Source organism: Pseudophryne corroboree, chromosome 5, assembly GCF_028390025.1.
Source record: "Pseudophryne corroboree isolate aPseCor3 chromosome 5, aPseCor3.hap2, whole genome shotgun sequence".
Classification (NCBI taxonomy): domain Eukaryota; kingdom Metazoa; phylum Chordata; class Amphibia; order Anura; family Myobatrachidae; genus Pseudophryne; species Pseudophryne corroboree.
The window spans coordinates 634,648,400-634,664,328 of record NC_086448.1 but is presented as its reverse complement, the minus strand read 5'-3'; the positions used below and the strand labels follow the sequence as shown (position 1 = coordinate 634,664,328).

Here is a 15,929-nt window from a genome sequence, read left to right as displayed (position 1 = left end):
GAACTGTCCGGTTTCGGGACTACAAACAGGGTTGAGTAATACCCCATCCCCTGCTGCAGCAGGGGGACTTTGACCACCACTTGTTGAAGACACAATTTTTGAATCACATTTAACACTATCTCCCTCTCTGGGGGAGAAGCCGGTAGGGCCGATTTGAAAAACCGGCGAGGAGGCACCTCTTCGAATTCCAGCTTGTAACCCTGGGAAACAATTCCTATTGCCCAGGGATCCACCTGTGAGTGAACCCAAACGTGGCTGAAAAGTCGAAGACGTGCCCCCACTGGGGCGGACTCCCTCAGCGGAGCCCCAGCGTCATGCGGTGGATTTTGTAGAGGCTGGGGCGGACTTCTGCTCCTGGGAACTAGCTGTGGTTGGCAGCTTTTTCCCCTTACCCTTACCTCTGGCAAGAAAGGAAGATCCTCGCACTCTCTTGGGTTTATGCGACCGAAAGGACTGCATCTGATAATGTGGTGCTTTCTTAGGCTGTGAGGAAACATAAGGCAAAAAAGTTGATTTACCTGCCGTAGCCGTGGAAACAAGGTCCATGAGACCTTCCCCAAACAATTCCTCACCCTTGTAAGGTAAAACCTCCATATGCCTCTTCGAGTCGGCACCGCCCGTCCATTGTTGGGTCCATAGGGCTCGTCTAGCCGAAATCGCCATAGCGTTGGCTCTGGAACCCAGTAGGCCAATGTCTCTCTGAGCATCTCTCATATATAGGACAGCATCTTTAATATGACCCAGGGCCAATAAAATGTTTTCCTTATCCAGCGTATCTTTATCAGCAGATAAGTTATCTGTCCACGCTGCTACCGCGCTACAAACCCAAGCCGACGATATCGCCGGTCTGAGTAAGGTACCAGTATGTGTGTAAATTGACTTCAAGGTAGTCTCCTGTCTGCGATCAGCAGGATCCTTAAGGGTTGCCGTATCTTGAGATGGCAGCGCTACCTTTTTGGATAAGCGTGTCAATGCTTTATCCACCCTCGGGGAGGATTCCCACCGTATCCTGTCCTTAGTCGGGAAAGGATACGCAATAAGAATCCTTTTGGGAATCTGCAGTTTTTTGTCTGGAGATTCCCAAGCCTTTTCAAATAATTCGTTCAGTTCATGAGATGTGGGAAAGGTTACCTCAGGTTTTTTCTCCTTATACATGCGCACCCTCGTGTCAGGGACCGAGAGTTCATCCGTGATATGCAACACCTCTTTTATAGCAATAATCATATAATGAATACTTTTAGCCAATTTTGGCTGCCACTTTGCATCATCGTAGTCGACACTGGAGTCAGAATCCGTGTCGGTATCAGTGTCTACTATTTGGGATAGTGGGCGCTTTTGAGACCCAGAAGGTCCCTGCGACATAGTGAAAGGCAGGGTTTGACTCCCTGTACACTCCCTGGACTCAGCTTTGTCCAACCTTCTGTGCAATAAATTCACATTTGCATTTAAAACATTCCACATATCCAACCAGTCAGGTGTCGGCGTTGCAGACGGAGACACCACACTCATTTGCACCACCTCCTCCCTAGAAGAGCCTTCCGCTTCAGACATGCCGACACACGCGTACCGACACACCACACACTCAGGGAATTCTCTTATCTGGAGACAGTTTCCCCACAATGCCCTTTGGAGAGACAGAGAAAGAGTATGCCAGCACACACCCTGCGCCAATGACCCAGGGGAAAAAATTACCCAGATAGCGCTTTTAATACATATATATATGTAACACTGCGCTAAATTATGTGCCCCCCCCCCTTCTTTCAAACCCTCTGTCATCGTGTTCAGCAGGGGAGAGTCCGGGGAGCTAGCTTCTCAGCGTGTGCTGTGGAGAAAAATGGCGCTGGTGAGTGCTGAGGATCAAGCTCCGCCCCCTCAGCGGCAAGCTTCGGTCCCGCTTGATTTCTTTCAAAAACTGGCAGGGGATCTCTTATATATAGTGCAGAGCCCATATATGTCCTGATTTTGCCAGACCAGAGGATTAATTGCTGCCCAGGGCGCCCCCCCTGCGCCCTGCACCCTTACAGTGCCTGCCGTGTGTGTGTTGTGCGGGAGCAATGGCTCAGTGAAGATCCGAAGTCTTCTGCCGCCTCTGAAGTCTTCTTTCTTCTCATACTCACCCGGCTTCTATCTTCCGGCTCTGTGAGGAGGACGGCGGCGCGGCTCCGGGACGAACAGCTAGGAGAGACCTGCGTTCCGACTCCCTCTGGAGCTAATGGTGTCCAGTAGCCTAAGAAGCAGAGCCTAGCAGTTAAGTAGGTCTGCTTCTCTCTCCTCAGTCCCTCGATGCAGGGAGCCTGTTGCCAGCAGGCTCCCTGAAAATAAAAAACCTAACAAAATTTCTTTCTTTCAGGAAACTCAGGAGAGCTCCCTGTAATGCACCCAGTCTCCTCTGGGCACAGTATCAAACTGAGGTCTGGAGGAGGGGCATAGAGGGAGGAGCCAGTGCACACCCATATCTAAAGTTCTTTTTAGTGCCCATGTCTCCTGCGGAGCCCGTCTATCCCCATGGTCCTTACGGAGTCCCCAGCATCCTCTAGGATGTAAGAGAAATACATATATTGATTTTGACTCATCAATATTAAACAAGTATTGCTTTTACATGTGTGCACATGCAAGAAATCTGCATTAATATTACTGAGATCCAGGTTTCTACAATAGCAGCAATTTACACACAGATTTATATGTACAGTTACCGTATTTTGTAGGTTAGATTAGCCCATAGAGATGGGATAAAAAAGTATGCTCCTCGGTCTCCATAATATAATTGTACAATGAGCACTACAATGAGTACGCAAAATCACTGCTCTTCACTGCACAACATACCGGAGCCAAATGATCAGGAAGGAACAAGCATTCTACTGATGGACATCTCTTCTACAGGATAAGGCAGAGAGTATAAAGGTACGTGAGAGTGCAGTCCAAAATAATACACTATAGTCAAAATCCCCCTCTAATCCAGGTTACGCCTGCTATGTTCTGTCTCCTGATTAGGCCCTGAAGGATCAAGTATTTTTATAGATAGAGAACACCTAGAGAACAGGAAGGAATTCCTATCAGAATGTACTGTACATATATACACCTGGCGACTATATGCCATACTAAGTGAGACACCAAGCAGGACTGAGGCACTCAGAGAAGAGTAGCATACTGTATATTGAAAAGCTCACAGGGCCTGATTCCGATTTGCATGGTATTGCACAGCTACAGGGAAGCTCTTGCGCAATACAGTACAACTAAAATACTAATGCTACAGGAGAAGTCTGTAGGAAAAAGACGCATCCTGCCAGCATCTGCGATTCAAGTGCTGTGTCCGAAGATGCAGCATTGGATCAGCATTGCAGCCATCGGTCGCAATGTTCACAGTCCTCAGCCAGTCTCTGCAAGCCGAAGCTTACGCAGACTGGCCATGGGAACTGGTCAGCCGGGTCCAGGAAGTCTGGTGGATGAAGCAGACCTTGGGCTTGGCACACCTACAAAACGGGTTGACATGAGCCATTTTGTAGAATGGTCCACCCCCGCTACACCTCACATGTGTAGAATGGGACCCACGCATGCGCGGTTTCCCCACCATCAGATTTCTACATAAACCATCGGTTTACGTACAAATCCGAATTCAGGCCCATTGTGTACACGGCTGTGACACTAACCGCAGAGGAATCGGTCTTACACACATACAAAGTTACAGAGTAAGCACAGCAGAACTTGGCATGAGAAGAAGCAGCAGGCGCTCGCATCAGAGCCCTTTTCACATAGATTCAGACTCATTCACACACAGATGTACAAATGTCGCACATCAAATTGACCAGTGTAATCTAGCAATGTAGTTTTGTCGCTCCCAGTGGTTTCATTTTTGCGAGTAAGATGCAAATTTTAAGCGATGTAGGAGCTCAGTGTTGCAGAGTCGCTCTGGACCTAACGTGCCAAGAGGGACCACACAGTGCATAAGGACACATTTGTATGTCTGCCAAATATGTGAGCTCTGTTGACAGGACATGCACATTTAAGACGCTGTACACAAAGGGATGCGTTCCGTATATCCCGGTGGTGGGGATGTCGGCGGTCATGTGACCGACGCCAGAACACTGACAGCCAACATCCCAAATGTGAGTATCGAGGTACGTGTTAGAACCCAAGGACGGGAGAGGGTTAGGGCTAGGCACTATGGGGGTGGTTAGCCATACCCGCCACCCACTAAGGGTAAGCTGTAGCCGCTATCCCTGAAAGTTTAGCCATAGCTGCCATCCCAGGAGGTTTAGGGCTACGGTAGGGGACAGGGGAGGGGTAGAATACTAACCCTGTCCGGTGTAGAGATCATCAGTGTCGGGATGTCGCTGTCAGTCATGTGACCACTGGCATCCCGATCGCTGGGATTACATACCCAACCCGTACACTACCTATATTCTTTTTTTAAATAGAGCTCCTAAAGGAAGGAGTGGCTACAGACATAGGGGGTCATTCCGACCTGATCGCATGCTAGGTTTTTTCGCTGCACTGCGATCAAGTCAGAACTGCGCATGTGTATGCACCGCAATGCACAGGCACGTCATACGGGTACAAAGCGGATCGTTGCTGTGCAATGGATTTAACGAAGAATCCATTCGCACAGCCGATCGCAAGGAGATTGACAGGAAGGGCGTTTATGGGTGGCAACTGACTATTTGATGGTAGTGGTTGGAAAAACGCAGGCGTGTCCATGCGTTTGCAGGGCAGGTGTCTGACGTCAATTCCGGCCCCGGACAGGTTGAAGTGATCGCAAGGGCTGAGTAAGTTCAGACCTACTCAGAAACTGCACAAAATGTTTTTGCACAGCTCTGCTGCACATGCGAACGCACACTTGCAAAGCAAAAATACACTCCCTTGTGGGCGGTGACTATGCGTTCGCACGGTTGCTAAAAACAGCTAGCGAGCTATCAACTCGGAATGACCCCCCCCCCATAGTACGCCAATTTTCTGTTTCTTTATATTTTCTGCCATTATTTTCATTTAATGGAGTAAATTATATTTTCATTTTGTTTGAATAATAAGCATAGGTCACAAATGCACAGAAACATTAAAAATAAAATAATACCAAAAACCACAACAATGCATATGGTTTTAAATAAATAAGCACAGAGGTTCTATAACAAAAAATAACAGACAGGAGGAGTAACTGTATAAAGGTGCAATATAAGCATTGGATCTGCTGGATAAGCATTGGAGTAATACCATTATATGTGCTGTAAAGTATTACATTTACTGTATAATAAAAAAAAAGCATATTCTCAATAAACACTGACTGTAACATGAGAATTAATATATTATAGGATAATAAAACAAAGTAATGAGGCAATATTCATCAAAGTCATAGACATAGACCACATTACACCTATCCATCCTATAATAATGTGGTTGTTTTTTCTTATTTAATGGAGGACAAAAATGCTAAGCTACAATAAGCTGGTATGTGATACAGAAGGACCACTGTACCTGTATCTACAGCTGTACAGTCTGACTCTGGCTGCAGCAGTAGGGTTATTGCTTGTCATCACATTAATAAAGTGTTGCTGAGTGTCTTCATTGACATATTCAAATATTAGCACATAAAAACCAACCCGAGGGATGTTTACTCTGAAACGTAACTCCACCTGCAGACACAAATGTACATGTTACGTTATGTATATGTTTATTACTTACTGTCTGTCAATATAAGTGATATCTATTACATAGCGAGCTACAGCATGCGTCTAGCGCATGTCCACTAGAGAGCTGGAGAGAGGCATGACAACTAGAGAGCTGGTGTTGTGCCCAGTCTGATGATGAGCCCCCACAACACCAGTCTCTTTTCTCCTCCCACCGAACAAGGCTGCCATGCCACGGAAATGGGTTCCAATCTCACTACCTAACTCCTCCCAGCTGCTGGGAGCTTCTCAGGCTCCATAGGTTGAGTCTGTGATCACTGGAAGATGGAGAAAGACAGAGCAAGTCTTTTGGGGTGGGAGAAGAAAGCTTGTGAACAGTGAAGAGGGTGAAAGAGATGGAGCGAAAACGGGGGAGGGGGGGGCATCTTTTTGTATGGGCTCGATGGGCAGTTGCCCAAGGGCCCCAGTAGTATAAGGGCCTTAGGTGGTCATTCCGAGTTGTTCGCTCGCTAGCAGTTTTTAGCAGCCGTGCAAACGCTATGCCGCCTCCCACTGGGAGTGTATTTTAGCTTAGCAGAAGTGCGAACGAAAGGATCGCAGAGCGGCGGCATAATTTTTTTGTGCAGTTTTAGAGTAGCTCAATACCTACTCAGCGCTTGCGATGACTTCAGACTGTTCAGTTCCTGTTTTGACGTCACAAACACGCTCAGTGTTCATCCAGCCACGCCTGCGTTTTTCCTGGCACGCCTGCGTTTTTTCGAACACTCCCTGAAAACGGTCAGTTGACACCCAGAAACGCCCACTTCATGTCAATCACTCTGCGGCCAGCAGTGCGACAGAAAAGCTTCGCTAGACCCTGTGTGAAACTACATAGTTCGCTGTAATATTACTTCCCGCGTGCGCATTGCTCCGCATGCGCAGAAGTGCCGTTTTTTTTGCCTCATCGCTGCACAGCGAACGAATGCAGCTAGCGATCAACTCGGAATGACCACCTTAGACTGATATGTGATGGCCCCCTTTTTTCAGGGGTACCAGATTTTTTTAAATTGGCCTTGGGGAACCGGAGATATCTGACTTCAAAGCAGTGGTCCCCATCCCAGCCTGTTAATTCTCCTGACATATCTTCCCAGCAAGATATCTCGGGTTCTGTCTGACTTAGAGTTTTTCTGAGGGTATACTCCAGAAGCTGGGACTCTCCCCTTTCGGTGGACAGCTTATCTCTACTATGCCCAGAACCAGAGATATCAGCCTTCCAGCAGATGGTCCCTGCTCCAGCTCCACACGCCTTATTTGCAATTTTATATTTTCGTCGGTGGATTGCTCTGGCTCCAGAACCCAGATCCCCAAGTCTTCAGTACCTCCTGAAAGGTGTGACTCCCTATTTTTTATCCAATTGAAAGCAAGGAAATCTATTTCCAAGAACTGGAGATATCTGCTGTCATGCAAGAATATTAAGCCCCCTCCACTATCCACCTACCCTGCGTATTAAACACCCCCTTCCATGCTGGAAGTCATATACCGGGGTCCCTTCATTCAGCCCAATGTCCTCTTCTACAGTTTAGTGTTCTCCCCCCCACCCCATCTCCCACCATATGTGCAGTAAAGGAGTAATAAGAAGAAATTACTACTCCAGGTCCTACATGCTGAGCAGAAGATAGAACACCCCCTACCGCCCGCGGGACATCAATGCTGCCGCAGATAGCACCCCCCACCCTCATCGCTGGAGGATGAGTAGGGGCCCCAGTGCATTGCTTTGCCCAGGGACCTACACTGCTGTTAAGATGGCCCTGGGATAGGGGAAGAGAGAGACTAAGTTCCAGTGTGCCCTGGCTGCGAGAGCATCTGCAATAGCTATGCCTCACAAGAGATGAATCTGGAAATGTTTAGTATACCTAGACCACCTCCACACTCTCCTGCTGGACTTACATGTGCATGTCTGTACTGTATTCAACTTGCCTTCCACACCTTAAATCTGCCTCTGAAGAACAATCAGTTGCATATTACATGAGCAGTGCAGCAAAGCTGAGTTTTATGGGACAAATTTGGATTTCTAAAAGCATGCTTAATGTAGGCAGCATGGGTTTACATCTTATACGTAGGTTTAGGAAGTCATGTCTCTGTATCCAGCAATTCATACATCTCAGGGGAATTCCTTTCAAATTTGTTTTTCAAAATCAAATAATTCGGCCAAACTTCAATCCCACTAAACATTCTTATTAATTAGCTAAATTGTTTATATGATGCTTGACTAGCTGAAACATAAGCATAGTTGTACCCTGTCCTGATGGTCATATACAGTCATTTCATCTGGAAATATGAGCCAGAATTTTAATTAGGACATTGATAAAAACAAAAGATCATCCTACCTCTCTTCCGGAAATGTCTGCCATGAATGGGTATCCAAGACTGGGCTGCTGAACAATTATGGGCCGATTTACCCCTTCCTGTTTGAAATACTCCATCTCAGTACCACGGACACACGCAAACTTATCCATGGGCAAATGCTGATACACTAAACAGCTTGGGAATAGAAGAGATAGGTGAAAAAACGTGTACACCTAGAACAGTGTGTAAACACTCTTTACAGGGGCAGATGTACTAAACCTTCATCTTTCAAACCCAGGGGGAAATGAACTAAACCTTGGAGAGAGATAAAATTGAGAGAGATAAAGTGCCAGCCAATCAGCTCCTAACTGCCAAGTTACAGGCTGTGTTTGAAAAATGTCAGAAGCTGGTTGGTTGGTAGTTTATAGCTCTCTACTTTATCACTCACCATGGCTTAGTACATCTCCCCCAATGCCTGTAACATGGCAGTTTGGAGCCGATTGGCAAGTAGTTTATCTCTCTCAATGGCTTAGTACATCTGCCCCTATATTAAGACAAACATGCATGGATGATATGTTCATATACAGTATGTTGAGCTAACAAGAATAAGCATAATGAGAGAACCTCATGGAAGATGCAATGTCAGAGCCTTGTGACTATGAATGCGGGGTCTGATTTAAAGGTCACAACTTAATTTGTGTACTTCACTTGCAAACTCACAAACCGGATTAACACAGCTCTATTTGTGTTAGACTGATGGTTGTGAATAGTTAATTTAGAGTCTGATTCAGAAGCGTCTGAGGCCATCTGAAGTGGACACACACATCTCAGCGGATCTGCGGGGCAAGTAAGAGCAGCACAACAGTCAGCCAAATCACATAGCACTAGTTTGCTGTGGGTGTATGTCACTGGTGACTGTAGGGAATTGTGGCCTATGCAGAAACAGGTGTAAGCAAACATCCAGAGATTTCCCGCACAAGCATACGGCCGCTGCTCTCACAAGCAGATGTATCGGGTGGAGCAGCTGCGTAGATCTGTATTATTTTCAGCAGACAGTGTGGCTGCAGATGTGACCGGTTGCTAATGACTTTGAATCAGCCCCTTTATGAGACACACAGCCCTTTCATTTTCTAAAATTACTCAGCTACTCAGCCTGAGGTGAAAAGCAATTCTGGATCTCTTGTGACTGACACAGTACACAACACAACCAATCAGATTCTACTTCTCATTTATATAGCACCTCTTAGAAGCTAATACCTGGAATCTGATTGGTTGCTATGGGCAACATCCCATCTTAAAATTAGGGATGAGCGGGTTCGGTTCCTCGGAATCCGAACCCGCCCGAACTTCATGTTTTTTTACACGGGTCCGAGCGACTCGGATCTTCCCGCCTTGCTCGGTTAACCCGAGCGCGCCCGAACGTCATCATCCCGCTGTCGGATTCTCGCGAGGCTCGGATTCTATCGCGAGACTCAGATTCTATATAAGGAGCCGCGCGTCGCCGCCATTTTCACACGTGCATTGAGATTCATAGGGAGAGGACGTGGCTGGCGTCCTCTCCGTTTATAGAGAAGAGAGTGAGACAGTAGAGAGAGACACAGTAGTAATTTTGGGGAGCATTAGGAGGAGTACTAGTTACTTGCTGAAGTGATAGATAGTGTGACTGTATATTATCTGACTTGTGGGGGAGACACTGACAGTGGGGAGCAGTTAGAGTCTGAGAGCAGGACTCAGGAGTACATATAACGTACAGTGCACACTTTTGCTGCCAGAGTGCCACACTGCCATTGTGACCACACTGACCACCAGTATAATATATATTGTGATTGTCTGCTTAGGAGTACTACTTGCAAGTTGCTGATAGTGTGACCAGTGACCTGACCACCAGTCACCACCAGTTTAATATATATATATATATATATATATATATATATATATATATATATATATATAATTGTATATAATATATATATAATATTGTATACCACCTACCCGTGGTTTTTTTTTTTTCTTTCTTCTTTATACATACTACTATAGTAGCTTACTGTAGCAGTCTGCGGTGCTGCTGAGCTGACTGTGTCCAGCAGGTCCGTCATCAGTCATTACATAATAAATATATATACCTGTCCGGCTGCAGTACTAGTGATATTATATATATATATATTGATTTCATCTCATTATCATCCAGTCTATATTAGCAGCAGACACAGTACGGTAGTCCACGGCTGTAGCTACCTCTGTGTCAGCAGTCGCTCGTCCATCCATAATTGTATACCACCTACCCGTGGTTTTTTTTTTTTTCTTTCTTCTTTATACATACTACTATAGTAGCTTACTGTAGCAGTCTGCGGTGCTGCTGAGCTGACAGTGTCCAGCAGGTCCGTCATCAGTCATTACATAATAAATATATATACCTGTCCGGCTGCAGTACTAGTGATATTATATATATATATATATTGATTTCATCTCATTATCATCCAGTCTATATTAGCAGCAGACACAGTACGGTAGTCCACGGCTGTAGCTACCTCTGTGTCGGCAGTCGCTCGTCCATCCATAATTGTATACCACCTACCCGTGGTTTTTTTTTTCTTTCTTCTTTATACATACTACTATAGTAGCTTACTGTAGCAGTCTGCGGTGCTGCTGAGCTGACAGTGTCCAGCAGGTCCGTCATCAGTCATTACATAATAAATATATATACCTGTCCGGCTGCAGTACTAGTGATATTATATATATATATATATATTGATTTCATCTCATTATCATCCAGTCTATATTAGCAGCAGACACAGTACGGTAGTCCACGGCTGTAGCTACCTCTGTGTCGGCAGTCGCTCGTCCATCCATAATTGTATACCACCTACCCGTGGTTTTTTTTTTTTCTTTCTTCTTTATACATACTACTATAGTAGCTTACTGTAGCAGTCTGCGGTGCTGCTGAGCTGACTGTGTCCAGCAGGTCCGTCATCAGTCATTACATAATAAATATATCTACCTGTCCGGCTGCAGTACTAGTGTGATATAATATATATTGATTTCATCTCATTATCATCCAGTCTATATTAGCAGCAGACACAGTACGGTAGTCCACGGCTGTAGCTACCTCTGTGTCGGCAGTCGCTCGTCCATCCATAATTGTATACCACCTACCCGTGTTTTTTTTTTTTCTTTCTTCTTTATACATACTACTATAGTAGCTTACTGTAGCAGTCTGCGGTGCTGCTGAGCTGACAGTGTCCAGCAGGTCCGTCATCAGTCATTACATAATAAATATATCTACCTGTCCGGCTGCAGTACTAGTGTGATATAATATATATTGATTTCATCTCATTATCATCCAGTCTATATTAGCAGCAGACACAGTACGGTAGTCCACGGCTGTAGCTACCTCTGTGTCGGCAGTCGCTTGTCCATCCATAAGTATACTAGTATCCATCCATCTCCATTGTTTACCTGAGGTGCCTTTTAGTTGTGCCTTTTAAAATATGGAGAACAAAAATGTTGAGGTTCCAAAATTAGGGAAAGATCAAGATCCACTTCCACCTCGTGCTGAAGCTGCTGCCACTAGTCATGGCCGAGACGATGAAATGCCAGCAACGTCGTCTGCCAAGGCCGATGCCCAATGTCATAGTACAGAGCATGTAAAATCCAAAACACCAAATATCAGTAAAAAAAGGACTCCAAAATCTAAAATAAAATTGTCGGAGGAGAAGCGTAAACTTGCCAATATGCCATTTACCACACGGAGTGGCAAGGAACGGCTGAGGCCCTGGCCTATGTTCATGGCTAGTGGTTCAGCTTCACATGAGGATGGAAGCACTCAGCCTCTCGCTAGAAAAATGAAAAGACTCAAGCTGGCAAAAGCACCGCAAAGAACTGTGCGTTCTTCGAAATCCCAAATCCACAAGGAGAGTCCAATTGTGTCGGTTGCGATGCCTGACCTTCCCAACACTGGACGTGAAGAGCATGCGCCTTCCACCATTTGCACGCCCCCTGCAAGTGCTGGAAGGAGCACCCGCAGTCCAGTTCCTGATAGTCAGATTGAAGATGTCAGTGTTGAAGTACACCAGGATGAGGAGGATATGGGTGTTGCTGGCGCTGGGGAGGAAATTGACAAGGAGGATTCTGATGGTGAGGTGGTTAAGTCAGGCACCCGGGGAGACACCTGTTGTCCGTGGGAGGAATATGGCCGTTGACATGCCTGGTGAAAATACCAAAAAAATCAGCTCTTCGGTGTGGAAGTATTTCAACAGAAATGCGGACAACATTTGTCAAGCCGTGTGTTGCCTTTGTCAAGCTGTAATAAGTAGGGGTAAGGACGTTAACCACCTCGGAACATCCTCCCTTATACGTCACCTGCAGCGCATTCATAATAAGTCAGTGACAAGTTCAAAAACTTTGGGCGACAGCGGAAGCAGTCCACTGACCAGTAAATCCCTTCCTCTTGTAACCAAGCTCACGCAAACCACCCCACTAACTCCCTCAGTGTCAATTTCCTCCTTCCCCAGGAATGCCAATAGTCCTGCAGGCCATGTCACTGGCAATTCTGACGATTCCTCTCCTGCCTGGGATTCCTCCGATGCATCCTTGCGTGTAACGCCTACTGCTGCTGGCGCTGCTGTTGTTGCTGCTGGGAGTCGATGGTCATCCCAGAGGGGAAATCGTAAGACCACTTTTACTACTTCCACCAAGCAATTGACTGTCCAACAGTCCTTTGCGAGGAAGATGAAATATCACAGCAGTCATCCTGCTGCAAAGCGGATAACTGAGGCCTTGGCATCCTGGGTGGTGAGAAACGTGGTTCCGGTATCCATCATTACTGCAGAGCCAACTAGAGACTTGTTGGAGGTACTGTGTCCCCGGTACCAAATACCATCTAGGTTCCATTTCTCTAGGCAGGCGATACCGAAAATGTACACAGACCTCAGAAAAAGAGTCACCAGTGTCCTAAAAAATGCAGCTGTACCCAATGTCCACTTAACCACGGACATGTGGACAAGTGGAGCAGGGCAGGGTCAGAACTATATGACTGTGACAGCCCACTGGGTAGATGTATGGACTCCCGCCGCAAGAACAGCAGCGGCGGCACCAGTAGCAGCATCTCGCAAACGCCAACTCTTTCCTAGGCAGGCTACGCTTTGTATCACCGGTTTCCAGAATACGCACACAGCTGAAAACCTCTTACGGCAACTGAGGAAGATCATCGCGGAATGGCTTACCCCAATTGGACTCTCCTGTGGATTTGTGGCATCGGACAACGCCAGCAATATTGTGTGTGCATTAAATCTGGGCAATTCCAGCACGTCCCATGTTTTGCACATACCTTGAATTTGGTGGTGCAGAATTTTTTTAAAAACGACAGGGGCGTGCAAGAGATGCTGTCGGTGGCCAGAAGAATTGCGGGACACTTTCGGCGTACAGGCACCACGTACAGAAGACTGGAGCAACACCAAAAACGCCTGAACCTGCCCTGCCATCATCTGAAGCAAGAAGTGGTAACGAGGTGGAATTCAACCCTATATATGCTTCAGAGGTTGGAGGAGCAGCAAAAGGCCATTCAAGCCTATACAATTCAGCACGATATAGGAGGTGGAATGCACCTGTCTCAAGCGCAGTGGAGAATGATTTCAACGTTGTGCAAGGTTCTGCTGCCCTTTGAACTTGCCACACGTGAAGTCAGTTCAGACACTGCCAGCCTGAGTCAGGTCATTCCCCTCATCAGGCTTTTGCAGAAGAAGCTGGAGACATTGAAGGAGGAGCTAACACGGAGCGATTCCGCTAGGCATGTGGGACTTGTGGATGGAGCCCTTAATTCGCTTAACAAGGATTCACGGGTGGTCAATCTGTTGAAATCAGAGCACTACATTTTGGCCACCGTGCTCGATCCTAGATTTAAAAGATTTAAAACCTACCTTGGATCTCTCTTTCCGGCAGACACAAGTCTGCTGGGGTTCAAAGACCTGCTGGTGAGAAAATTGTCAAGTCAAGCGGAACGCGACCTGTCAACATCTCCTCCTTCACATTCTCCCGCAACTGGGGGTGCGAGGAAAAGGCTCAGAATTCCGAGCCCAACCGCTGGCGGTGATGCAGGGCAGTCTGGAGCGACTGCTGATGCTGACATCTGGTCCGGACTGAAGGACCTGTCAACGATTACGGACATGTCGTCTACTGTCACTGCATATGATTCTCTCCCCATTGAAAGAATGGTGGAGGATTATATGAGTGACCGCATCCAAGTAGGCACGTCACACAGTCCGTACTTATACTGGCAGGAAAAAGAGCCAATTTGGAGGCCCTTGCACAAACTGGCTTTATTCTACCTAAGTTGCCCTCCCACAAGTGTGTACTCCGAAAGAGTGTTTAGTGCCGCCGCTCACCTTGTCAGCAATCGGCGTACGAGGTTACTTCCAGAAAATGTGGAGAAGATGATGTTCATTAAAATGAATTATAATCAATTCCTCCGTGGAGACATTGACCAGCAGCAATTGCCTCCACAAAGTACACAGGGAGCTGAGATGGTGGATTCCAGTGGGGACGAATTGATAATCTGTGAGGAGGGGGATGTACACGGTGATATATCGGAGGATGATGATGAGGTGGACATCTTGCCTCTGTAGAGCCAGTTTGTGCAAGGAGAGATTAATTGCTTCTTTTTTGGTGGGGGTCCAAACCAACCCGTCATTTCAGTCACAGTCGTGTGGCAGACCCTGTCACTGAAATGATGGGTTGGTTAAAGTGTGCATGTCCTGTTTATACAACATAAGGGTGGGTGGGAGGGCCCAAGGACAATTCCATCTTGCACCTCTTTTTTCTTTAATTTTTCTTTGCGTCATGTGCTGTTTGGGGAGTGTTTTTTGGAAGGGCCATCCTGCGTGACACTGCAGTGCCACTCCTAGATGGGCCAGGTGTTTGTGTCGGCCACTAGGGTCGCTTATCTTACTCACACAGCTACCTCATTGCGCCTCTTTTTTTCTTTGCGTCATGTGCTGTTTGGGGAGTGTTTTTTGGAAGGGCCATCCTGCGTGACACTGCAGTGCCACTCCTAGATGGGCCCGGTGTTTGTGTCGGCCACTAGGGTCGCTTATCTTACTCACACAGCTACCTCATTGCGCCTCTTTTTTTCTTTGCGTCATGTGCTGTTTGGGGAGTGTTTTTTGGAAGGGCCATCCTGCGTGACACTGCAGTGCCACTCCTAGATGGGCCCGGTGTTTGTGTCGGCCACTAGGGTCGCTTATCTTACTCACACAGCTACCTCATTGCGCCTCTTTTTTTCTTTGCGTCATGTGCTGTTTGGGGAGTGTTTTTTGGAAGGGCCATCCTGCGTGACACTGCAGTGCCACTCCTAGATGGGCCCGGTGTTTGTGTCGGCCACTAGGGTCGCTTATCTTACTCACATAGCTACCTCATTGCGCCTCTTTTTTTCTTCTTTGCGTCATGTGCTGTTTGGGGAGTGTTTTTTGGAAGGGCCATCCTGCGTGACACTGCAGTGCCACTCCTAGATGGGCCAGGTGTTTGTGTCGGCCACTAGGGTCGCTTATCTTACTCACACAGCTACCTCATTGCGCCTCTTTTTTTCTTTGCGTCATGTGCTGTTTGGGGAGTGTTTTTTGGAAGGGCCATCCTGCGTGACACTGCAGTGCCACTCCTAGATGGGCCCGGTGTTTGTGTCGGCCACTAGGGTCGCTTATCTTACTCACACAGCTACCTCGGTGCAAATTTTAGGACTAAAAATAATATTGTGAGGTGTGAGGTATTCAGAATAGACTGAAAATGAGTGGAAATTATGGTTTTTGAGGTTAATAATACTTTGGGATCAAAATGACCCCCAAATTCTATGATTTAAGCTGTTTTTTAGGGTTTTTTGAAAAAAACACCCGAATCCAAAACACACCCGAATCCGACAAAAAAAATTCGGTGAGGTTTTGCCAAAACGCGGTCGAACCCAAAACACGGCCGCGGAACCGAACCCAAAACCAAAACCCG

At 46.7% G+C, this 15,929-nt stretch overlaps 1 protein-coding gene across 2 annotated transcripts in view; it reads right to left on the bottom strand.

The window, feature by feature from the left end:
* The window catches only part of LAMA3 (laminin subunit alpha 3), a 477,258-nt gene that overhangs the window by 248,512 nt on the left and 212,817 nt on the right, over positions 1-15,929 (bottom strand). For both annotated transcript variants that reach the window (XM_063923602.1, XM_063923601.1), the window contains exons 25-26: positions 7,985-8,138; positions 5,467-5,624 (exon numbers count right to left, since the gene is read on the bottom strand). In XM_063923602.1, coding sequence (XP_063779672.1) covers positions 5,467-5,624; positions 7,985-8,138 — 312 coding nt within the window. The remainder of the gene's footprint in view (positions 1-5,466; positions 5,625-7,984; positions 8,139-15,929) is intronic.